Source organism: Gadus morhua, chromosome 15, assembly GCF_902167405.1.
Source record: "Gadus morhua chromosome 15, gadMor3.0, whole genome shotgun sequence".
NCBI lineage: Eukaryota > Metazoa > Chordata > Actinopteri > Gadiformes > Gadidae > Gadus > Gadus morhua.
In genome coordinates, this window is record NC_044062.1 from 10,966,622 (window position 1) to 10,991,621 (window position 25,000).

The 25,000-nt window shown below is 48.9% G+C and overlaps 2 protein-coding genes across 4 annotated transcripts in view; one reads left to right on the top strand and one right to left on the bottom strand.

Annotated features, from left to right (window-relative positions):
• The window catches only part of pdzd7a (PDZ domain containing 7a), a 14,963-nt gene extending 11,945 nt beyond the window's left edge, over nt 1-3,018 (top strand). The window contains exon 16 of the mRNA XM_030379759.1: nt 1,977-3,018. Coding sequence (XP_030235619.1) covers nt 1,977-2,156 — 180 coding nt within the window. The 3' untranslated portion in view covers nt 2,157-3,018. The remainder of the gene's footprint in view (nt 1-1,976) is intronic.
• A 255-nt stretch (nt 3,019-3,273) lies between these two features.
• Nucleotides 3,274-25,000, bottom strand: part of lzts2a (leucine zipper, putative tumor suppressor 2a) — a 47,358-nt gene continuing 25,631 nt past the window's right edge. For all 3 annotated transcript variants that reach the window (XM_030378681.1, XM_030378682.1, XM_030378680.1), the window contains 6 exons: nt 12,521-13,297; nt 9,929-10,681; nt 9,426-9,548; nt 8,656-8,802; nt 7,702-8,262; nt 3,274-6,890 (listed from right to left, as the gene is read on the bottom strand). In XM_030378681.1, coding sequence (XP_030234541.1) covers nt 6,603-6,890; nt 7,702-8,262; nt 8,656-8,802; nt 9,426-9,548; nt 9,929-10,681; nt 12,521-13,261 — 2,613 coding nt within the window. In that variant the 5' untranslated portion in view covers nt 13,262-13,297 and the 3' untranslated portion in view covers nt 3,274-6,602. The remainder of the gene's footprint in view (nt 6,891-7,701; nt 8,263-8,655; nt 8,803-9,425; nt 9,549-9,928; nt 10,682-12,520; nt 13,298-25,000) is intronic.

A 25,000-nucleotide genomic window follows, 5' to 3' on the forward strand; every position in this document is an offset into this window, starting at 1 on the left:
ATTTTTGGACGAGGACGTCCATTGGCCACAGAGCAGGAAGCGTTATGAATGAAGCACTCTGGGCTGTAAAGAGGATGTGGCAGATTAGGACCCTGATTTATTTAATTCACCAAAAATTACTTTTTAAAAACAACTAAAGCCCTGTGTAATCCCCACTTTAGTTAAAAGGATGTAAATCTTTTGATGGCGTTCTCACAAAGGGATGTGGTCGTTTTCTGTCTCCCATGATATTTATTTCTATGCACATTTTAACTTTTAAGTTCGGTAAGTTCAAATGTGCATGTTACATATGCACATGTATCCTGCCATAACCATGCTTATGAAAATATTAGATTATAAAATGAGGTTGGATAAGGATAAGGTCAGGTCGGGTTAAGTTGTGCGTTGGATCTGTGTTTTAGATCCAACCCACAATAAAGTAAGGAACACCCGTTCAGGCTGAAAAGTAAGGAACAATAAAGTATTGTTGATTCGCTGACACATGATGGTCAGAGAGGGATTGATAGATTTCATATGGAGAAGGGTAAATACAGTTCACAGGAAGAAAGAAGGAGTTTGCATGAACAATGATAGAAAGGGAGAGGTTTGGATTCAAAGGATTGTGCATGACAATGGGCAGAGGCTGTGTTTTGAGGGTGTTGCTAACCTTCACTGAGGGTGTATCCGTTAGGCAGGTGCATCCTCTCTGTGCCCTGATGACATCACAGGAAGTTACTCTCCTCAGGGTTCCAATCACGCCGATTACTCTGTCCTCATCTTGGAGGACAATGGGTGTGTGTGTGTGTTCCGTGAGTTTGTGTGTGTGTGTGTGTGTTCTGTGTGTGTGTCCTTGTATGTGTCCGTGTGTGTACGCTTTAGGCCCTGACAAAACGACAGGTTGCAGCTGGTCCTTCCCCCAGGATACTAACCCACCTAGCGCGTATCCAGGAGGCTTCCTGGATACGCCTGGGGTCACATACGTACCAAACAATCAGCTTAGGAGCCTCTCAGGCCGGGGGGATGTAAAGATGGGTTCAAACCCAGTATCTGAAGATTAAATCTGTCGTTTTTAGTCCCAAGGGGACCGCCAGCTCTCTGCTCTCGTCAACTTTGTGAGAGATCAGGAGTCCCATCGTCGACCTGGGTTAACGTGACTGGCTTTCTAAAAGGTTCTGTTGCCGTCCTGTATCCAATAGTCGCAGCAAAAAGCCAAAGGCTTAGAGCATAAGAGCCTAAGCAAAAGAGCCTTTCTTCCACTTTTCCCCGGGTTATTATTCTGTCCAACATGCACAAATTGGAAAGCAGTCAAAGAACAAAGTTTGCCTGAATGCCCGAGTGCGGATGTGTGTCAGTGCATGAGTATATTTTCTTCCATCCACCTTGCCTTGTGCTGAATGAGGAGGGTTATACAGAGCTTTAGTAATGGCCTTCGGTGTAGGGATATTCATGGGATCAGAGAAGCCCAAGTCTCCCAAGCGTATGTCTGATTCCTGCTGGGCTGCAGTCCTGACAGACTTATAATTCTGGAAAGAGGGACACATGGCTTGAATAATGAACGACACAGGGACAAGGAGCAGTATGGGCATAGAGAGTCCATATTTAGGTGAAAGTATTACTTTTGTTACTTTATTTATTACTTTTTTTTCTCTGCATGTGTCTGTATGTGTATGTGTCTCTCTCTATGAGTGTGTCTCTGTATATGTCTATGTGTGTATGTCTGTGTGTGCGTGGGTCTCTCTCTACAAGTGTGTCTCTCTCTGTGTATGTCTATCTGTGTGTATGTGTCTGTATGTGTCTCTCTCTATGAGTTTGTCTCTGTCTATGTCTAAATGTTTGTGCATGTGGGTGTCTCTCTCTACGACTGAGTCTCTGTCTGTGTGTGTGTGTGTGTGTGTGTGTGTGTGTGTGTGTGTGTGTGTGTGTGTGTGTGTGTGTGTGTGTGTGTGTGTGTGTGTGTGTGGGTGTGTGGGTGTGTGTGTGTGTCCCTCTATCTGAAGGCTGGGTACGAGCTGGTGTCAGTAGACGGCGAGTCGCTGCAGCGCGTCACTCACCAGCACGCCGTGGACGCCATCCGCCGCGCCTTCGGCCACCGCGGAAGGAACGCCATGGTGTTTGTCGTCAAGGTACCCAGGAACAAGACTCTGCCCGGCGGGGGGGCCCGGGGCCCTGCAGACTGAACCCTCCACGGGGAGAGGGCCGGCCCTGCCAGCCTCGCAGCAGAACCGCAGGTCGGGTGTGAAGGACAGCCCGGTGCCTCACGCCTGAAGCAGAACCATGATCTCATACTTTAAATACCCTGCTACCCATCGGAGCGGAACCGTCTGATCCCCCTCCGGTCGAGAGGTGTTGGCAAGAGAGGAGATCCAATCACAGCGGAGGAAAGCGTAACGGTCGTCATGGATGCAAGGATATGATGTGTGTCTCTATGAGGGAGTGGACCTGTAAGATAGTGAGGAGCAGAAGACGTTTGGCAGAGAACATGTGGCCCTCAGATCATATCTGGTATCAGACAATATCATTATATACTATCATGTTGTTGTGCTATACAAATTGTATGTATTTCCCTTTTGTACGATTTGTTTATTTTGTACCCAGTATAAAAAAGGACATACATTTTTTGGACAAAATGAAGGAAATGCTTTTTTATATTGAATTTCTTCAATAGCAAAAATACAGTAAAAGAAAAACCATGAGAGTCAATGCATTCTTATCTCTGCTTTTCCCAGGGTTTTTAAGGTGACCGGCGGTTTAATTCAGGACACGTGCGCAGTGTGCACGTCTCAGCATGGCCATCAGATTCAGTCTGACACAGATTACCCCTATACCCCCCCCGCTTCCTGACTGCTTTATGAGATTTACAGATTCATATCCGATTAACCCCTCCCGAGTGATGTCAAAATGCCTTGGCGAGAGAATTATGAAGTATAACAAAAAACTGTTATGTATGTATTTTCTGCAGAATTTTGCGTATGAGCTTGGCTTCTGCAGCTATCCTCCTCTTTTGAGGAATGGTGATAGCTTCCTGGTGACTGATCTTGTGTTGACACGGGGCTGGGAAACTGAACATGGACCACACATCTCGGCAGAGTTAGGCACATTGTGAGTACATGACATTAGTACATTAGATAACATTATTATAATGCCCAGTGCCTTACAATCGCCATAGGTTGCAATGCTTAATTTTGGTAAAGTGATAGAGTGCCGATAAGGCTTAAAGAGATTGTATTTTGGGTGTTATGATTCATGTTATAGAAATATATATTTATGGATGACAAGGATGACATCGGCAGCCACTTTAAGGTGATACAATTTGTTCTTTAATTAAAAACACAGTCATTTGTACAAGAAATTTACACATAAAAATATACACAGGCGACTACACACTCTATGGATTAATGACGACATGACAGACCCAAACACAGAAAAAAAGACACAGACAAATAAGAAACGGACAACAACACAAGTAAAAAATAGTGTTAAACTTGCTTTGGTCTAGTCACAGTGGCTAAATAAGCAATAGATACATGTCTTAATAGAAGACAATGTCACTCTGTTATACGGTTTAGTGCCTCGTATATTTACACCGAGGATGACGGTAATGTGAGTATGAGTAGAGAAAGATATGAGATCGATGCACACTGCGGGGACAGTTCATCTGATGTTGTTGAATATGTGCTTGTTGACAAGCGGCCTTTTGTGGCATATCTTGGTTTGTTTGTTTGTTTGTATGCAGCAGAATACCGTAGCCAAAAATGTAACCTGTTCCAGCCAAAAGGGTGATGTCCCATGAAATGTCAATTCTGACAAACCCAGTGGGCCACAGAGAATAGTACACCAATGACAAGCGAATGCCTTTGCTAATACGATGACATTTTTAGGTTATGACATTCCATAACCTGTTATGGTTATGATTGTGAAGGAGGGTTGTTATGAAAGAACTTGAAAACGCATTCAGTTCATGAAAAATGTTGATGCAATTTGGCCAAATAGTTTGGACCAATTTACGAAATAGAAGCTGAGTAAATACCTGCGATTGGAGTGCTTCTGGCCTTACTTCAGCAGGAAACCCTTTTGAAACCCATCATTGCAATGCATTGCTAAGATAACGAATATCGACAATAACCAGGGAGGAGGTGGAGATTGAGTGATGCGTGAAAATCAAACAAAGATTGGTCGAAATGGAGGGAAGACAGTTTACTGATCAATCATAGGGTCAAGATCAAGGTTATGATCACCAAAAAAGTCTTCCCTGATTTGATGAGACTTGGTGTAATCATGTCACTCTCAGTATAGTGTAAACATTCTGCTAAGATGTCCTCTTCCATTTCACCCTGATCCATTGATAAATCAGACCATGTGATATCGATATAGAAGTCTTTATATTCTGCGTATTAAACCCACTGACAAAATATCTTTAGGTGCTTATTATAAGAAAATATATACATCATCATCTTTATTATATAGATTTTATATTTCTCTATTATTTTGTTGATATAGACTCTGCATTTGTAAAATAAAAGATAACAGTTGTGTTTTATATATATATATATATATATATCAATCAATATTTTTCTTTTATATCAATACGTGCCGTTCTCAGTGTTGGACACAGCCCTGCATATGCTCTCGTTCTCCCAAGTCTACAGATTCTAACCGCTAGCGTGATTCCCATCGGTTAAGCTGTTGCCCGGATGAAACCTTGTCCAATAGATAATAACAAGAGTAGCAATCATAACAGCTACTACGAAGCCAAGTCCTAGCGTGTCATTTCAAGAGAGACCAAACAGCTTTCTCCTAGTTGTGGAAAGAAACGCACACAGAGCATGCAGTCATGCCACTGTTTCTACCGCTGTACATCAGTCAGTCAACGCTACGGTCATAGTCATGGTCGAGGTCTGAGGAGAGTGCTATTTGGTGTTTGTCCCTAACAAGTGCAAAATAAACAGCACTGAGAAGGATGGAAGGGGGTGGGGGGCTCACAGGCATGCGGGTGGGGGGGTCACAGGCATGCCCATGATGTCATGTGGCCAATGTTTACATCCTGTTTTTTTTTTCTCTGCTGCAAAAAGGAAGGTTTGAGTTGCACTGAACTTGAAGATGGAACTAAACTCCTGTGCAATGACCTCCACTCCTTATGAGTGTTTAGTAGGGAGGAGAGATAAGCAGACCGGAAGAGAGGAGAATGTGGGAACAAGACGGGGGGGGGGGAGAGTTAGACAGAGAGGAGGATGGAGAGTTAAAAAGAGAGAGAGAGAGGTACTGAGAGACAGAGGGGGTTCTAGTTGAACTGGGTTAATACCAACCATGCTCCCCCCCCCCCCCCCAGCCCCCCCACACACATATTTGAAAAATGTAAATGTTTATACAAAAAAAGCGACCACTTTGCAGTATGAGTTTTTGACATGCGGGCCGAGTGCGATAGTGGTTAACTGTTGGTGGTCTGGATCGGGTCGGACGTAGTGTGAACATTTGGTTTCTGTCTTCACGGCGGTTCAACAAATGACAGAACAGAAGGTCTGAGTGTAAGCAAAACCCCGGGCCAAAGTCAAATGTGGTCACGGCAGGCTTCTAGACGTTTCTTTTAGCCATAAAAAAAAGGAAGGAAGTCACGTAAGTAAGCCGAAAAAATTACATTTGTGCAAAACAACTGAATTTTGTTTTTCTGTTGTCGTGGTGACCACTTGTTTAACTGCATTTCTCTGGAGTGACTGAAGTCCCAAATACATTCCATTGGAAACACTCACTGCAGCGACGAGACTTCTTCAAGAACCAGTCCTTTGAACTGTTTCCTTGATTTATATTTAAAGGTTTCCACTGGGCCTTGAGGCTTGACACAAACAGGTGAACTGAAAATAGTATGAATATATAACAAGATATTGCATATTTGGTGTTGGTTTTCCCTTTTATAAGTCTAGTGGTGTAGCCTACAGCCGTCTTGTCGACGAACCACGACAGGGACAACGATGCTAATGTTGACCACATGGTCATGGCTGTCCGCGTGATGCTACCAGCTAGCCAAGCATGTGCTAGAGGCTAACTGTTTATTAGCCTTGTGTGCTACCTCGAGAAGTCCTGATCATTTGTGTGCAAGTCTATGGTCACTTTCTTTTTAGTTTTTTTGCTACTGCTGTTTTAAATACCCTGATTTGTATTATGTTCCAAAAACAACAAAAATATCATGCTATTCTCTTGGCTTGGTGAAGAGATCCTGTGCTGCTGGTATCGGGTTTAAAGGACCCAGGACCCATATCGTGAGCTCTGGAGGGGACAAAAACGTTTTCATCGTAGTATCTGGTAATCCAAAGTTAGTGGAGGTGGAACTCTCTCGGTCCCCATCGGATGCTGCCTCCAGCCAGGGAGTTCTCCAGAGGGGAAGAGGGAGCAAGGACCCAGCCTGAACGGATGCCCCAAGGAAGTGACACCCTTTCAGCCTGAACGGGTGTCACTTCTATGGCGGTGGGTTCGTTTGTGGTGGGGGTCGAGGTGGAAACATCTGTGATTGGGTCCCTACCTTGGTTCACAATGGAGGTCCTTGATTATAGGAGTGCTGGTGCTGTGGACTGCTTGGCATCCCGAGTAGGAGGGTCTTACGGGGGGGGGGGGGGGGGGGGGGGGGGGGGGGTTTATATCTCGGTGGCGGTGATCTCCTCGAAGTGGATGTCGCTGCTGCCGTTGTGGTGCTCGTAGCGGTCGGCGCCGCGGCCCTCCAGCTCCAGGCTCAGCTCCCTCATGGCCCGCTCCAGGTCCCGGTTCCTCCGGTACATCTGGATGTAGTTCTGCTGCAGCTGCTTCTGGTAGCGGATCACCTTCTCCTTCTCCTCCTGCCACACCCTCCTCTCATCCTCGAAGCCCGACAGCTGCTCCTCCCCGGTCCTCCTCTCATACAGCAGCTCCCCCTTCAGCCTCTCCACCTGGACCAGAGTGACCTCTCGTTAAACACCCTGCTTCGAACCAGTTAACATTTACATTTACATTTAGGGCATTTAGCAGACGCTTTTATCCAAAGCGACTTACAATAAGTACATTTGTCATAAGAAGTGCATCAATATATCGCTGTCAGTACAGAAAGGATGTTCATAGAACCAAGTGCAAGTACAACAATCGCTAGGCTAACCAATTCCCCGTGTTACAGCAATGATAGCAGCTACTGCAGTTGCTACACAGTTGAGTACTAACACACACACACACACACACACACACACACACACACACACACACACACACACACGCACACACACACACACACACACACACACACACACACGCGCGCGCACACACACACACACACACACACACACACACACACACACACACACACACACACACACACACACACACACACACACAAACAAACACACAAACACTTCTTCCTCTGAAATGGAGAAGCAGGAACACACCGATAACTTGATCTGGATGGATCTGTTAAATGCCTCACTGTCAGTGTATTCCTATAGCCCCTTTCAGTACAAATCAGGCACTCAAAGAACATCTGCTCAGTCAGGTAAGTAGGGATAGTCATTCCGTCACTTTCATCCATAGCGACTTCATACACACGTCACACGCTCCAGGACGCCTACAGGGTTGGCCGGTGGACAATGGGCATCAAACCCACAACCTTTCTACCAGGGAGTCGAACCCCCGTAGACCAACTAAGACACTGTGATCAGAACCAAAACCATGACGACAGATAGACGCACAGAGAGCAGGCCGGTGGTCCCGTACCTGTTGCCTCAGCCCGAGCACCGTCTCGGCGTTCTGCCTGTGAGCCTTGGACTCGTCGCTCTCCCCGCCCCACGCCAGGCGGCTGTCGTCCACCTCGCGGTACATCGAGGGGCTGGGCCCCCCCCGCCCCGGGCCGCCCCTGCTGCCGCCGCCGCCGCCGCCGCCGCCGCCGCCGCCGCCGCCGCCGCCGCCGCCGCCGTACTGCTGCAGGGACATGCTCCCGCCCGATTGGCCCTTCATGCCTTGGGGTCCGCTGTGATTGGTCAGGGCGTCGCAGAGGCGGGCCATCTCGTCCTCCAGGCGGCCCATCTTCTCGCGGAGCAGCTCGGCCTCGCTCTTGCGCCGCTGCAGCTCGTTCTCGCAGACCTCCAGCTCCAGGTTGCGCGTGCGCACGGCGGCCTGGGCCTCCTGGGAGCGCATCTGGCTGGACTGCTGCTCCGAGCGGGCCTCCCGGAGCTGGGCCTTCAGCACCACGATGTCCCCCGCCTTCTGGCTCAGCTCCGACTGGAGCTCCTTCAGCTGCTGCTTCAGCAGGCTGATCTCCCCCGACTTCTGACACACCTGGGGGGGGGGGGAGAGCGGGGCAGAGGGGCCGAGGGGGGAGGTTCACTGACTGGATCACACCTAGTGCATACACTCTTCACTGTGGATTAGGTTGGATCAGTTTAGACCTCTGGTGTTGAGGTTAGAGATACCGATACCATACTGGAAGTTTAATTCAAAGTCTCTTCATTTAAAATCCTCGCTCACATTGTGTTTGAATGCGAAACCATGTATTATTGATGGATACACATCGGTATCAAGTACACCTAAAAAGGAATTACCCTATTCTTCGAGAATTACAACATTTCCAAACAACACATAGTGTTATATTTATTTCCCCACGGATCATGGTGACACCCTCAGAGAACAGGGGCTGTGATGTACAGTGTCTAAACCATGCCCACCACCCACCTCCCACTTGGTCTCCTCAAGGCGCGGGCCCAGCTGGGTCTGCTCCCTCTGGATGCTGGCACACCTCCTCTCCAGGCTCTCTCTGTCCTGCAGGAGAGCCGAGAAGTCCTCCTGCAGCTTCTTCTTCTCCTGCTGCAGCTGGAACACCTGAGACCACACAGCAGCAAGGACCAGTGTTAAGCTGTGGTGTATTGATGTGTAAACCTTTTATGATTTTTTTTTGATTTTTTAAAGAATAAAAAAAATATAAAATATATTTAGCAGGAACTAAATAAATTACAACAGAATTTTAAAACAGCAGGGGAGCCATTAACTGAACTGCCTTAACTGTATCATCTAGCAAATGTTTACTTGCCAGAAACACAAAAATATTAGGAAAATGCATTTTGAACTGTGCATACTATAGACCTGACAGACCATAATAACCTCTGTGTCTCACATTGCTCCACCACAGGAGCGAAATAACTAACCTTAAGTGTAGGCCTTAAATGTATTATCGAGCGATAAATACGTACCATACCCTACACTACGCTCACCAGCAACACAAGTCATTATTTTAACGGGCTTTAAATGCCTTTATGGACAGAGGAGTCAACCGGGAGAGTGGGTTGAACGAGAGAGGCAAGGGCAAGTTAAACAAGATCCTGGGTGTTGATCGAGCCCCGGCGTTGTCAGGTGTATGGCCTAAGTGGTGAGTGCGCTAGGGGGTTTAGCAACCCTCTTTTGAACAGTTTTATCCTGGCCCAGCTCCATAGTAACGCGTGAGTTACCTGCAGCTGCAGCACCTGCTGGGCTCTCTGGGCCTTCTGGGAGGCCTGCTTCATCTTGGCTGAGCAGCTCAGCCTCAGCTCCTCCATGTCCCGCTCACAACGCCGCTGCTTCTCCTCGTACACCTGCCGGGGGGGGGGGGGGGTCTAGAGGTCAGGGGTCAGGCAGCATGCAGTATGCTCTTCATAACAAATAGTGTTAATATAATGAGTCTAAATGAATACCACTTAATAACAAATGAAACACTCCAGGTCTTCAAAGCAGGTGACTCAATCTGCTTAAGGCCCAATCCCGATTCACCCAAACACTTAACCCTAACCCTTTCACCCTACCCCTCATTAAAATGACAATTGGGACACCTCTACCCTGCGCATGAACGTGCAAAAGTGAGGGGTAGGGATGAGGGTTTGGGCGAAGGGGTGAATTGGGATCGAACCTCAACACGATTCCAGGCTTCGCGCCTTGAGAACCACTGATCCCATCATCGCCAGCAGCGTCCCCTTACCTGGCATATGGCCGCCTCGTTCTCGTCCAGGTTCTCGCGGAGCTGCAGCAGCTCCAGGTCCCTCTCCCTCAGCTTGTCCTCCAGCTCGCGCACCACGCCCTCGTAACCCTCCACCAGGGGTGGCGAGTGGCTGCACGACCCGCTGTCCGAGAGGGGCTGGCCGCGCCCGCTCAGCGACCCCGAGCCCGAGCTCTTGCCGGACGAGGACCGCCCGCTGTCCGAGTTGCTGTGGCCGTGGCTGTTCCCGCCCCCCATGGCGTTGGTGCCGGCGGCGCCGGTACTGCCGCAGGCTGTGGCGGTGGCGGCCGTCCGGCCCAGGCTGGGCACCGCCTCCAGCTGACCGCCCCCCAGCCCCCCCGAGGCCGACCCGCTGCTAGAGCCCTCGCTGGGGGCCAGGCTGCAGCCCGTGCTGCTGTGGGTGGGGAGGCTGGACAGGGAGTTGCGGCCCGAGTCCGACATGGAGCAGGACTGGCTGCTGCGTGCGTTGCGCCCGCCGCCGCCGCCGCCATTCCCGCCGCCGCCGTACGAGTCTCGCTTCTCCTCCGAGGTCACGGACGCGGCACTGCCGCCGTTGGCGTTGGCGTTGGCGTTGATGACGTTGGATCCGCCGAGAGGCAGCAGGAGGTTGAGGCTCCCCTGGCTCTCGGACAGGCTGGCGCCCCCTGGCCGCGGGGAGAGGTACTGCACCGAGTGGCGGTTCTTGGGGATAACAGGTTTGAACGCCGTCGGGCGGATAAGCACCTTCTCCATGTTCTGCCAGAATCAGAGACGGGGGGAGAGAAAGGAGAAGAGCAGATGTCAACAGCGACTCGTTGTAGCCAAGCAGTGCTAATGAACGACGCCATGTGTGAAAGTAGAGGATCAGCGATAACACGGCAGGTCAACCCGCGGGCGAGGATATTTAAATTAGGTTTAATTGATATTCATGACTCTCATTGAGCGGTTTTCTTAATGATTTTACGCAGCATTGGGGAGATAAGGGCAATCGAGCACGGAAGGGACAGAGGATGGGTGTGTGTGTGTGTGAGAGTATCTGTGTGACAGAGAGCGAATGAGAGGGAGAAAGAGAGAGAGATAAGTCAGGGAGAGATTGAGAAGTGAATGTCGGAAAAAAAAAAGTATGCTGTGAAAGAGCACAAAGGCGGAGAATGAAGAGGAAAAGTAAATGAGGGGGTAGTAAAGAAAGACAATGGAGTACGAGAGAAAGAGAAGGAGAGAGAAGGCCAGAGCAAGGGGAGAAGATAAAGAATGAAAGAAAGACCGCAAGACAGACAACCAGATACTCATATAAAGAAGTAAACAATACAGAAAGATAGAGAAACAGAGACGCAGAAGGGGAGAGACAGAGAGAGTGAGACAAAAGGAGAGAGAGCAAGGTAGCACAAGAACAATGAGTGATAAAGAGAGGGAAAAGGAGAGAGCCAGAGAAGTAAAGAAAGAAGGAAAAGAGAGAGACAGATAGACACACAAAGACAGACAGATAGGGCTTTTTCTTAATGACTTTCCCCATGGCTCATTGGACTTGTCACCAGACGCAAGTGAGCTCTGACATTGATGATGAGGAGCGGGCGAGGTGAGCTACTGCTAAATGATCTCTCTCCCTTGGCTGCGTAAGGCCAGGTGATTTAGCTTCCCATCGTAGATCGATGGGAATAAATAGCCAATTAGACAGCTGACTCAATCTGGGGCAAAACCCGTCGGCAGAAACGCACACGCACCCGAGCACGCATGCACTCACGCACACACAAGCACGCCTTAACAGAGTTGAAGTGGATACAGCTAAGGGTTAAGCAGTAGATAAAGTGAAGAATCATGGTACGGCATCAATCATTACCATCCAATGAGGTACATGACCTTGGGGTGTAATAACCGAGGCAGACCTTTCTGTACTGTTCACATTTAGATGGTAATGTGATAATAAAAAAGCGTGATTGATTCAAGGGGACAAAAGTTCTGCCGCCCTCACCGCCAGGAGGTCAGAGGTCACGGTCAGTTATAGCGCAGCGCCTCTTTTAGCTAGAGAGTGTTGAGCTCACACTGCTGTGTGTAGAAGACATCATCTCTTCTCATCTCCTCACGACGGCAGAAAGGGCTGGGCCCCATTGTAAACATTCGATTTAAAACGCATGTGGGGTTGATGAGGAACATTTCTCCATTGACTTCACAGGAAAACGTTGGGAAACATTCGTTGGTAATGTGGACGTGATTAGCCAGCAGGGCTGACATGGCATTCATTCAGCCAAATGCATCTATTTCAAACAATTGCCTTTTCTTTTTTTTGCCTCTTGCGCTTTTCATGTCATTTCTGAAGCCAAGGCAAAGGCACTGTTGATACTTCACAATAGAACCACAAGGACGGGCAGGTGCTTTGTCGTGATCCCGGTGGGGGAACAAACAACGTGTGCTGAGTGAGATCAAGGTTAACTACAGCGCAGGGACTACAAGTAGCGCAGTGAAAGTAAACAGCCGGGTCTCTATGTATTCAAGTCTAAAGCAAAGCCGTGTGAGTTGAATTGCCCTTCATGTTGTGAAATGTGCTCGACACTGCTGCAGATATAAAAAAAGAAGAGGTGTTGACAGTCTGTGACTCACCTTCTCCAGCTGCCCTGACACTGGGATGAGTTTGGGCGGAGGGCCCCCTATGTTTCCATTCAGGGCCCTGTTCTCCCTCGTCTCCTCAGAGTCACTGCAGGGGCTCAGCGGGGCCAGCACCAGGTTGTGGTTCCAGTCCCCCACCACCACCTCCTCTAAACCGTCTTTATAGTTCCCGTTAGCACCGCCGCCACCGCCGCTACCACCACCGTTACTGCTGCTGTTAGCCGCCGCCACGCCCACCGCCGTCCCGCCCCCGGCGCTACCCAGCCGCGGGTGCTTCTTGGTGGGCAGCGGCGGCGGCAGCACGGAGGCCTTGATCTGGGGTTGGAGCTGGGGCTGGTGGTGGTTGTGGTTGTGGTTGTGGTTCTGGTACTGGTGGTGGTTCTGCTTGTTGCTGATGACCAGCAGCTGCTCCAGGGAGCTGCCGCTGCGCAGGGTGCCGTTGTCCTGCACCCGGAAGCAGCTGGTGGCCGGGGTGGACCGCCGGGTCTTGGCGGCGTACTCGTTGGCCGCCCGGCAGTGCCTCTCCTGGTAGGAGCGGCCGGAGATCAGGCTGCTGACGGAGCCCATGGCGCCCGCGACGGAGGAGGGATCCCCGCAGGGCAGGGGGGGCGCGGAGCAGGGGCCGGTGGAGGGGTGCGACGGCAGGGGCCGGCACAGCTGCTGGAGACTGCTGTCGAGACCGCTGGACGCGGGGTGGTCACTCACGGACACGGGCCGGGCCTGGACCAGAGCCATGGCGGCGGCTCGATGGCGTCACACAACCCAGAAACTCTGAGGGAGGGAGAGAGGGGCAGAGAGAGATGGAGAGAGAGAGAGAGAGAGAGAGAGAGAGAGAGAGAGAGAGAGAGAGAGAGAGAGAGAGAGGGGGAGAGGGAGAGAGAGAGAGAGAGAGAGAGAGAGAGAGAGAGAGAGAGAGAGAGAGAGAGAGAGAGAGAGAGAGGGAGAGGGAGAGGGAGAGAGAGAGAGAGAGAGAGAGAGAGAGAGAGAGAGAGAGAGAGAGAGAGAGAGAGAGAGAGAGAGAGAGAGAGAGAGGGAGAGGGAGAGGGAGAGGGAGAGAGAGAGAGAGAGAGAGAGAGAGAGAGAGAGATTAATTATGTTATTCAAATAGCTTACAAAATGTTTGAGCATGTGAGTTGGATAATTGCGAGAATGCATATTCGCTTGTCTCAAAATCGTTTGATCAAGGGTGGTCATTACCCAAGCAGACAGGAGTAATGAATAGAGGAAAGAGGGAGAAAAGACAGAGATAATGGATGGAGGAAACACTGAGAAGAGACAGGGAAAAAGAGTGAGTCATGATCATCCATGATGTGCAGCTGCTTAGCAATTAAGCTCAGTGACCCCTGCTAGTGAGCGGTCACATGTGCATCAGTTCTCAGGAAGTTGAGTCTCATTTCTTTTTCCTCCATTCCTCGATAATCACACTGTTCCAACTGTCAGTTACCGAGAGTTTGGAACTCCCTGGTTCATCTCTGAAAAGAACGCTTTTCAGAGAAACAATTATGTGGCAAATAGTGTTCCCCTTGAAAAATATCCTTTGTTTCTTTTCGGTGTGTTTCTTTAAAGAATCGCACACAGAGACGCAGTTGAAGCGACTATTTGGAAAAACAAGTGTCCGAACTGAGTTGGCATGACTGATTAAAAGACACTAAGTAGTGGTGGGATGAAGTCCACCATTTCTAGATAGTATTATCAGTGTGATGGAGAGGCCACAGAGGCGAGGGGACCCATAGCCAGCCTGTTGTGCCAAGTTACAGTCCGTCTGGCCAACAGGAATAATCCCAGCCAGCTATTACTGAATGATGCAGTCTGGCAGGGCATACGCACGCACACACACACACACACACACACACACACACACACACACACACACACACACACACACACACACACACACACACACACACACACACACACACACACACACACACACACATACACTCACACACATTAAAGATCCCATGTTTAATCAATGCCAGCTGAAATCAGTGTAGTGATGAGTGTGGAAATGAATGTCAAGAAGAAGGTCGTGCAAGAAAAGAGGGATAGAGAGCTGCAGAGAAACAGCAGGAGAGAGAAAGAGAGAGAGAGAGAGTGCAAGCGAGAACAATACATTACTCCTCTGAACACCACTCATTGAGGTGAATGCTGCCTGGAATATACAACAGTGTGGCAATAAGGGGTAGCAGAGAAGCACGGCTGTGTGTGTGTGTGTGTGTGTGTGTGTGTGTGTGTGTGTGTGTGTGTGTGTGTGTGTGTGTGTGTGTGTGTGTGTGTGTGTGTGTGTGTGTGTGTGTGTGTGTGTGTGTGTGTGTGTGTGTGTGTGTGTGTGTGTGTGTGAGAGGGTGTTTATGTGGTGGAATGCGAGGGAGTTAGTGAATGAGACATGAATAGGGAGCTAAACGGAGGAGGAGGAGGAGATGGAGATATGTGTGGTATGTACTCATAAGCTCTGACCACCTCCTTCCACCTCACATCCTCCTATAGCCCCCCCAGGCCCCCCCCCCCCCCCCGAGCCCAACGCAGGGAAGGGGCCCCTTCTCAGCCAGGCATAATAGAATTAAGGACCCTTGGAGACCGCCATCCGAGACCGCCATGCTAGCACCCTCACCCTGTGACCCGTCGTAAAACACAGACACACACACACACGCACACACCACCCTTGACCTCCCATGCGTCAGTTCTGTCCCGCCTACTCAAGCAACAAACCCCCAGAGCTAATTCAGCGCCGGTGTTGTCCACCAGGTTTTATTCTCCTTTAAAAAACGAAAAAAAGTGATTGAGGATTGCCTCCTCGACTCCCACCCCCCTCCCTCCCCCTGCATCAGATGCCCACCCCCCTCCCAAATCCCCTCTCCCACATTCCTTTGATAGGATGAGAGCACTTCTAGCTCACCCCTCACCCCCCCCTCACCCTTCCCTCACCCTCCCCTCACACAGAACCAGTCATCTAGTCTATAAATAGAGGAGGTCTCGCGGGCCTGAATTCCCCTGGCGAGGTGTTTCATTTTCTCCTCTGGAAGCCGCGTGTGTCCCCTCTGATGCTACACAACACGCCGCTCCCGTGTTGCGTTGTTTTGCTAGCACTAAGGGTTAGCGTTGTTAGCGTCAAGGCTGGGGGCTCCTCCGCGGCAGGCTGCGACAGAGTACATCGGTGGTTCTCGTGTGAGCTCCTCGAACGTTGAACCCACTCGGGGGGGGGGGGGGGGGAGGTAGATTCACACACCCAGCGATTTGCACTTTTAAACTTTCGACGGCAGATTTTTAATGAGGCCTCCTTATCTGACAATCTGTGTGAATATCTGACTCGACTCTGCGGGGGAAGGGATACTGAACGGATTTCATAGTTTCCTCCCTGGTAAGAGAAATATGAAGTTTGCAGGGGTAGGGTGTAGAAGAAGCCTACATATGGAGCTCACTGACCCGGGAAGAGGAGGAGGAGGAGGAGGAGGAGGAGGAGGAGGAGGAGGAGGAGGAGGAGGCCAGCCAGGCTGGCAGGATTAAGGCGAGAGAGTTCCAGGTAGCTCAGTTGAAAAAGCCTTCAGAAACGTATTGTGTGACTGGAGAATAATCCTGTTATAGATGGCTAAATCGCACCAGGGGTTACCAGGGAGAGGAAGCACGTTATTCCACTGAACTGGACCACCACTTCCCTCCATACCCACACATACACACAGAGACATGGTGTCGCACACACACACACACACACACACACACACACACACACACACACACACACACACACACACACACACACACACACACAACCTAACAGAAAACACAGTGTCACAGACACACACACGCAGCTACACACACACACATACACATGCATAAAGACGGTTTCACACACACAGACACACACACACACACACACACACACACACACACCCTAATACAAACACACCGTGTCAGAGGCACACACACGCATGCACAGTCACACACAAACACATAAACACGGTTTCTCACACACACACACACACACAAACACACACACACACACACACACACACCAAATCAAACACGATCCACAAAGAAGCTTCCGGAGGCTGACTGTGACTCATAGGGAGGGAGGTAGAGCAGAAAGACGGAGAGACGATGTCGCTTGGGGTCTTTGGGGAGACAAAAGGTGGGACCACGGGGGCGGATACAGAGACCAAGCTTTTCAATTATAGACTCAGTGGATTCCTTCGGCCCCTCAGGAAAACCCCAAGCACCTAATCCCCTTGGAAGGGAATTTGGTGAACATACACACAGCAGTCCCTAAGGTTGTCATTAGGTTACGGTCGTATTGCATGTGGGTGTCAGGGGAGTTTGCTTTGAGGTGCCCTCTTGAGTCCTGCTCAACGTTTAACAGTAAGCATACTACTTTCTCGAAGACTTCTATTTTTGTTCCCAACAAGCTAAAAGCAGCCTTCTCACTTTTTAAAGTCCCTAACAATCGCACAATAGAGGCATGTCAAGGAACGTCAAAAACAAACGTTTTTTTCCACATTCACGCCCCCCAGTGAAGGCTGGACAGGTGTGAGCAGCTGGGAAAACAAACCACAGGACTGAGAGTGGAAGGGGAAAGGTGCACCTCCTGGAGGGTCCGTCCTGTTTATCTTAATCTCTGTGCAGTGACCTTACTGTGGGTTTGTGTCTAAACGCTGCAGTGACCTACAACACCTCCTCCTCTTCCCCCGGTCCTCCCCTCCAAACCTTCTTTCCTGCCTTGGCGCATTTACACCTAGCTCCTCTGGCTTCCTTCCTCTCCGTTCGTCCTTTCTTTCCTGTGCTGAACTCTCCCTCCCCCGCTGTAACTTTCTACAGCGTCCTATAAACGCACACTCCACTAACCTTCACCGTGACACGTCATTCATCCTCGGTTTCTATACAGGGGGGACACGGCGTGATATGAACGGCATATGGCAGAGCCAATGGGAAGCGAGGGGAAACAGGTGTGTGTGTGGACGTGTAAATCTGTCAGATCGCAGCGGGGCCTATAAAGGCAGACGGGGGCGCCCAAATCCTTTTAGGAGCGGCGCTAAACAAAACTGCCATTTTAGGAAATAACATTTGAAACACCCCCCCCCCCCCACGGCGTGATGCTTTCCAACCCCTTCTCAGGATGTGACCTCACTAGCGTGCGTAACCGTCGCGTGCGATGCGGCCGGGACGATGACAAGAGGTGTACGGCGAGAAAGTGTGAAGGAGGGCAATGAAAGTGATTTAGAGTCGACTCACGTCGCCAACAAACTACCCTCCCCTGGGTGGGCCCATTCACCACGGATGGGGAACTTCAAAGGGGGCCTCGTAGGCGGCTCAACAACCTTCCGTGTGATGTGTTCAAATAATGCAAATGTGCGACAAGCAGGGACCTGGTCAGCGGCAACCGACACGCATGGAGACGCATACATAACACTGGAACTCCCCCCGTGATCAAGACCATGCCTAATTTGGTGCTAGTATGCCGTTTATTCCCCTTACATATCTATTCACTGAGGTAGCACAATAAAAACCTCAGACAGGTAAGGGAGAGTGGCAGAGTGTAGCTAACTCGAGCCACTCCATTGTAAAAATATGAGAGCTTCTTTAATGTGTTGCCAAAACGCCTCAAGGTCTCTCCAGTCCTCCATTCCAACACAATGACAGTCTGTCTGCCTCCTTCCCCGCTGTCACTAAGCCTGACCGAGCTCGGATTTAAGATCTGTCACTAAACAGTCTGAGGGTGTGTGTGTTTGTGTGTGTGTGTGTGCGTGCGTGTGTCAACGAACGATCAATGGCTTACTAGAATTCAATGGGTGGCTGCTCAGCAACAGTTATGTTTTGATATACAGGTCAGAGAGTACAGTTTGTGAAGCAAAGTTTCAGGACATGTTGACTAAAGAGAGTCGACATTTTTTAATAGGAAAACAAATGATCAAGATCATGAAGTGTTGTTGGATAATAGTTTGGTTTCATATTACGAGGTACACTCACGCATACATAATCACCCTGAACCTGACAGTGCAATGTAATAATCGGTTTCTATGAATGACATTCTGAAGACAAAGAAAGAGAAACAAACTTCGGTGCCCTGGGTATTTTCTTAATGCCGCCACAGTTTCTAGTGGGGAGTTCTTCTACAGAGTTCTTGTCTTGCTTGTAATACAATAGTAATTGGACCCCCTGCCTCCCTCCTTCCCTCCTCTCCTCTCTATTCTTTTACAACCAAGTTGTGGCTCTAAGTAGCAGACTAGCTTTTCTCTGTTTGTTGCCGTTTCCATGGCAGCGGAGGCCCACATTTTTCATGCCTTAACTTGAAACAAGATAGACAGAGAGAGAGGAGAAGGGTGGGAAATGACTGAATGGGCTGGATGAAAGAAAGGAAAAGAGAAAGAGAGAAAGAAAGAGTGAAACAGTGAAAGTACGAATGAAAGAAAGATGGAGGAAGAAGAAGAAAGTACAACAGAAGAAAAGAAGGCGAGTAAAAAGGAGAAACAACGATTATAAAATAAAAATAAATGAATAAAAAAAGGAATATAGTTGGTCGACGAGTGAGTGAACTGTGTGAGAAGCACATGTATGCACGCATGCAAGTCGTGTGTGTGTGTGTGTGTGTGTGTGTGTGTTTGTGTGTGGGTGTGTGTGTGTGTGTGTGTGTGTGTGTGTGTGTGTGTGTGTGTGTGTGTGTTTGTGTGTGTGTGTGTGTGCGTGTGTGTGTGTGTGTGTGTGTGTGTGTGTGTGTGTGTGTGTGCTTGCGTGCCTGACAAGCATGACAGGGTGCAGGTTGGCGTTTTAGCCTTTCAAAGCATCTGGCCTCTATTATGACAGGAGAGAGCTGTTTAGTGAGGGGGCGAAACCCCTCCCCCCTCTCTTTCCCTCTCTCTCCCCTCTCTAATACACTTTAATACAAACACACACACACACACACACACACACACACACACACACACACACACACACACACACACACACACACACACACACACACACACACACACACACACACACACACACACACACACACACAGTCCGAGTGGGGGATGTGGCAGAGAAGAGGGCGGCCGTAATCTAACTAAAGAGAGACCCCGCAGCAGACGTCAATAACAGCCGAGTAGGAACTCAGAATGAGCCTTCGGAAAACAAAATGGTCACCTGGGGACACAAGCTGTCAATCAACTCGATTAGCTGTGGCTTAGGCGGGCACTATCGATTACATCACAGACAGCTGGCCCAACAACTGCATATTGAGTACATTTGAAGGTGTGTGTGTGTTTGAGCGTTGCTCATCAAACGTATGGCTTCTGGTAACTCATGAGTTTAATTCAAAACAGCACCAGGTCAGAGTTTCCGATGAGTTTTTCGACAAGACTGAAGTATATGCCCCATTAAACCGAAATACATATTGAAGACAAAGTCATGTCAAGTTTTAACTTAGTTCCTGAGTTGGAGCTGGTTTAAAAACTTCGGTCCGGAAACACAGGAAAGGCCGTCAGAGGTATTTCAAATCAAGCAAAGTTGTCTGCCATTTCCGAGCTGGAGACTTCCAGAAGGACTTCCAACCACTAATAGTTATCCAGTGCTGGTCAGTGGTCAGACAGGCAGACACAGAGAATACCGTGCATACCGGCGGTAGAGACACTTGGATTATACTGGCCTGATTGACTACCGTTTGTCAGCATCAATGATGCTGGCCCCGTGGACAGTCTCTCCCACCCCTTCATGATAACAACTCCATCGCTTGGTGGTGGAGCGTCGGTTGCCGAGTGTTACAGGAGAGGGCCGGCGTGGCAGAAAGCCCTCCTGCTTTTACTGCTGTTTTACAGCACTCATTGTGCCCACCGTATTAGCATTGCTACAATGGTTCACAGCTTCCCGGTGGCTCTGAAGTTATCTTTAGCAGGCTATTTAGGATCAGGGGGGGGTGGGGGGAGCCAGTTGTCCACAACACTCTTGGCTTCTTATTGTTTCGGAAGCCATTGTCTTGGAAGAAGAAGCCCAGAGGGTTAAAAGAAGAGGGTGGAACTTTCCCTCCAAAAAGTTCCTTTGCTCATTCACCCACAATGCATCGAGGCTGCTGCCTTGCTTGTATTAGCGGTAAAGTGGCATTGTTCCAGTGGAGCAGGGCGTTATCTTCAACTGAGGGCAGCCACACATAGAGAAGAGAGAGCACAAACCCACAGAAAGGGCCCGAGTCATGGACATCCTTTTGTTTACCGAGAGGGGTAACTACAGCAATCCAGGGACCAACATCTTGTTTACCTCAACTTTAATGGCACAAAGTAGTAGTAATTCACTTAGGTATTTTATTGGAGTATTTCTGCATTTTTTAGCGATGTAGATCAATCTAAAATAACTGCAAGGATCACGTTAAAAAATTAAGAGACACACATTGCAAGTAATCAATATGCGTGCACACACACACTCACCCCCCCCACACACACACACACAGGGATGAAACACAGCCCAACAAATGAGTCCAACAGAGGATATTACGTAAGCAGCCTCTGTGTGAGGATGCTGTGTTCAATGTTTAATTCTCCTCAATTTATCACACACACTCAGACTTGCAGGATGCTGTGCACAATGTATAATTCACTTCAATTTATCACTCACACATGGCTACGCACTATCACACGCATACACGAGCAGAATGCTGTCCTAATATCTCAATCCTATACACACGCAGGCACATGCACGCACATGCGCGCACACACAAACACACACATACACACACACACACACACACACACACACACACACACACACACACACACACACACACACACACACACACACACACACACACACACACACACACACACACACACACACACAAGAAGGCTCCATGAGACTGCTGCACCCTCAACCGAGGTGGAGGGGTGCGGGCAGGCATATAGGAAACACTTGTTCAGCAATCTGTAGAGATGCCAGCCCACAATCTTTCTCTCTTCCCTCTCTCTTCTCTCTGTTTTCCTGTCTGCAGCCCGCCTGTCTGTCCATTTGTCTGCCAGACTGTCTGTCTGTCTGTCTGTCTATCTGTCTCCTTCTGTCTAGTTTGGGTCTCTCACGTCTCCATTTCTACTTGGTGCTCCCATCGTTTTTGGGCTCCAGGCTTTAGAGAAAATTCCTGGCATCAGACTGAGCATAATGGGGCCACTGAGAGAGAATCGAGGATACTGAAGCAGCGGAGACCAGGCGAACGACATACACAGAGAATGAGAGAGAGGGAGAGAGGGAGAGAGGGAGAGAGGGAGAGAGGGAGACAGGGAGAGAGGGAGAGGGAGAGAGAAGTTGGAAGTGTGTGGGGGAAGGGGAATTAATTAAGCAGCCCCCCCTCCGTCCTCCCACTCTAAACTAGTTTGTTCTTTAATGTGGACTCAGGCAAAAAGGAGTCTGCCATTTCACGATTGCCTACAATTCACACATATAGACAGACACACACAGAAAACATTAGTCAGCCCTGGTAGAAGGGTTACGTAGTAGACCTGCGTGTGTGCACATGTGACTAACACACACACACACACACAAACACACACACACACACACACACACACACACACACACATACACACACACACACACACACACACACACACACACACACACACACACACACACACACACACACACACACACACACACACACACACACACACACACACACGCAGAAACACACACACACGTACCTCATCCTTTGGTTCCAAGTAGATGAGGTAACTATGAGGTAACTTCTCCCTCTTTTTTGAAATACTCTCTATGTCCATTTACTTATGTGTGCTACGGCCCAAGAGTCAACAATATGTGATTAAGTAGTCAAACTTCACAATGCTTATACTTAAAATTATACTTAAAAACACATAGAAGAAAACTGTAAAAAAAATAAAAACAGTTTGTGAAAGAAAAAGTCATCTCGCGCTATTGGTTTCTTTCCTGTCTTCGTTTAAAAATCGATCTGGGTAAGCGTGTGTGTCAGGGTAAGCGTGTGTGTGTGTGTGCTGGTTAAACCTCCACTCAGCATCAGGGTTCACTTCAGCACCTGTTCATTCCAGCAGCTGGTTTTACAAGGTGAAACGTCAGGGCCCTCGTCCATCGATTCCCTGGTACATAATTACAATGCTCTCACGCTGGTCCCCCTCTCTCTCTTTCTCTGTCCCACTCTCTGTCTCTCTCTCTGTCTCTCTCACCCACTCATTGACTCTCTCTCTCTGCCTCTCTTGTTCAATCTCAGAGGCCTCCAACCCTTAAAAAGATGACAAAGCACAGCTATGAAATACAAGGGAACCATCACCACCTCCACCACCTCCACCAGCACCAACATAAGGCCTGGAGTGAGGCGGTCCTCGTAAGAACATTTGAAAAAGGGGGGCCTGTGAGCAGGCCGTGTAAACACAATGTGCTGACACATCACCCTCAGTCATAACAAGACGCTGGTGAGGAGCTGCAACATGTGGCCCCAGGGGCACATAAGAAGTCCTGTAATTACACGCAAAGGAGAGGAGGGAAAAAACTAACATCGACCAATGAAACGATCATCGTCTGGGGCGCACTCTGGTACTTGGTCACGCAGAGAGGCAGAGAGAGAGGGAGAGAGGGAGAGAGGGAGAGAGAGAGAGGGAGAGAGCTATGGTTTGTTTATGTTCTGTATACCGTACGGGTGTGGGAATTGTTTGCCAGTGTGACTTAATTTTTGAATGTCTATCTACGAATGTATATGGAAATGATTGTGTGCACGTACATACATACGTACTTACATACATACGTACTTACATACATACATACATACATACATACATACATACATACATACATACATACATACATACATACATACATACATACATACATACGTGTGTGTGTGTGTGTGTGTGTGTGTGTGTGTGTGTGTGTGTGTGTGTGTGTGTGTGTGTGTGTGTGTGTGCGTGCGGGTGTGTATGTGTTTGGGCATATGTGCGTGCATGCATGGGAGTGTGTATATATGTGTGTGTGCCTGCGTGTGTGTGTGTGTGTGTGTGTGTGTGTGTGTGTGTGTGTGTGTGTGTGTGTGTGTGTGTGTGTGTGTGTGTGTGTGTGTGTGTGTTTGTGTGTGTGTGTGTGTGTGTGTGTGCGCGTCCAAGCATGTGTGCTGACATCAGACAGATTAAATAACAGCCTTCCGGGGCCCCAGTGTCCAGTGGGTGAAACAGCTTTCGTGAGGCTGAGATTTCAAAATCAATACTTCTAGCGTCTGTAATGAGAGAGATTAGCCAGGTTGGTGATCGCAGACCCTGACTCACAAACCCCCCACCCCCAACCCCAACCCCAATCCTAAAGAGCCATAGATAAAGCCTGCACCACTCCAAAAGAGGTCTAACCCTCCAGTAACACTCACAGTTACTGTATTTGGAATCATCCCTATATTTTACAAGGATGATGGATTTCATTTAGGTATACAATACCCTCCACTGCCCTCTACTTTATACTGCAACACGTCTAATTTCCCATCTGTGATTAACAAAGTACATCTCATCCATCTCATCTTATTCACAACATGACGACAACTGATGACTCGTCCATCCTCAAAACAGTAACCACAGTACAACAGTACTAGACAACAGCCAGTTTGAGGCTGGTGAATCATCCTTTAAGTGTGAGTCTCTTCAAACTACTGGTGGGAAGTACCCACCAGTAGTCCCCTGGTCTAATGAACCATCTCCAACTTGTAGTGGACTAGTCCAGGGCTAACTTTGGAACACAATCCCAGCTCAACGCACATTCCTGGAGTAGTTTCCTATGCAGTGAAGTGAGTGGCTGAGGGTCTGTGTTTGAATAAGGCCAGACAGGCAACCTCGGTCCCAAACTGTTTCCACAGCGCAACTTCACCATCAATGGCTTCCCGACCGCGGGCACCACAAGGCCCGGGGGAGAGCTTTCCATGGGGGATACCGCGATCAGCGAATCAGGGCCAGCCCGGAACAACGAGAGCAGCAGACACAGAGTTTAGAGTAGAGATCAAAAGCAGCTTAGAGGACTCAGGGAGTCGTATTTAGATGTTGGGACACAATGTGAAGCCCTGGTGCACAAATTAAGAGACACGTTCACATCCACACACACATACACACACAATAGCACATCACACACACGCACACACTAGAAACAAACACACACACACACACACACACACACACACACACACACACACACACACACACACACACACACACACACAGAGGAAGACATCATACACATTGGACAACCTAGAGACAGGCAAACACACACACACACACTGATACATCATACACATTAGATGCAATAGACAAACACAATAACTCAACATGCACATAGACACACACACACACACACACACACACACACACACACACACACACACACACACACACACACACACACACACACACACACACACACACACCTTACATTGCAATAGTGCATCGACAATGATTTCCTCAACAACTTCATGCACACACACACAAATACGAGGACACTTTTACCATTTACTCTGACATATCTCTA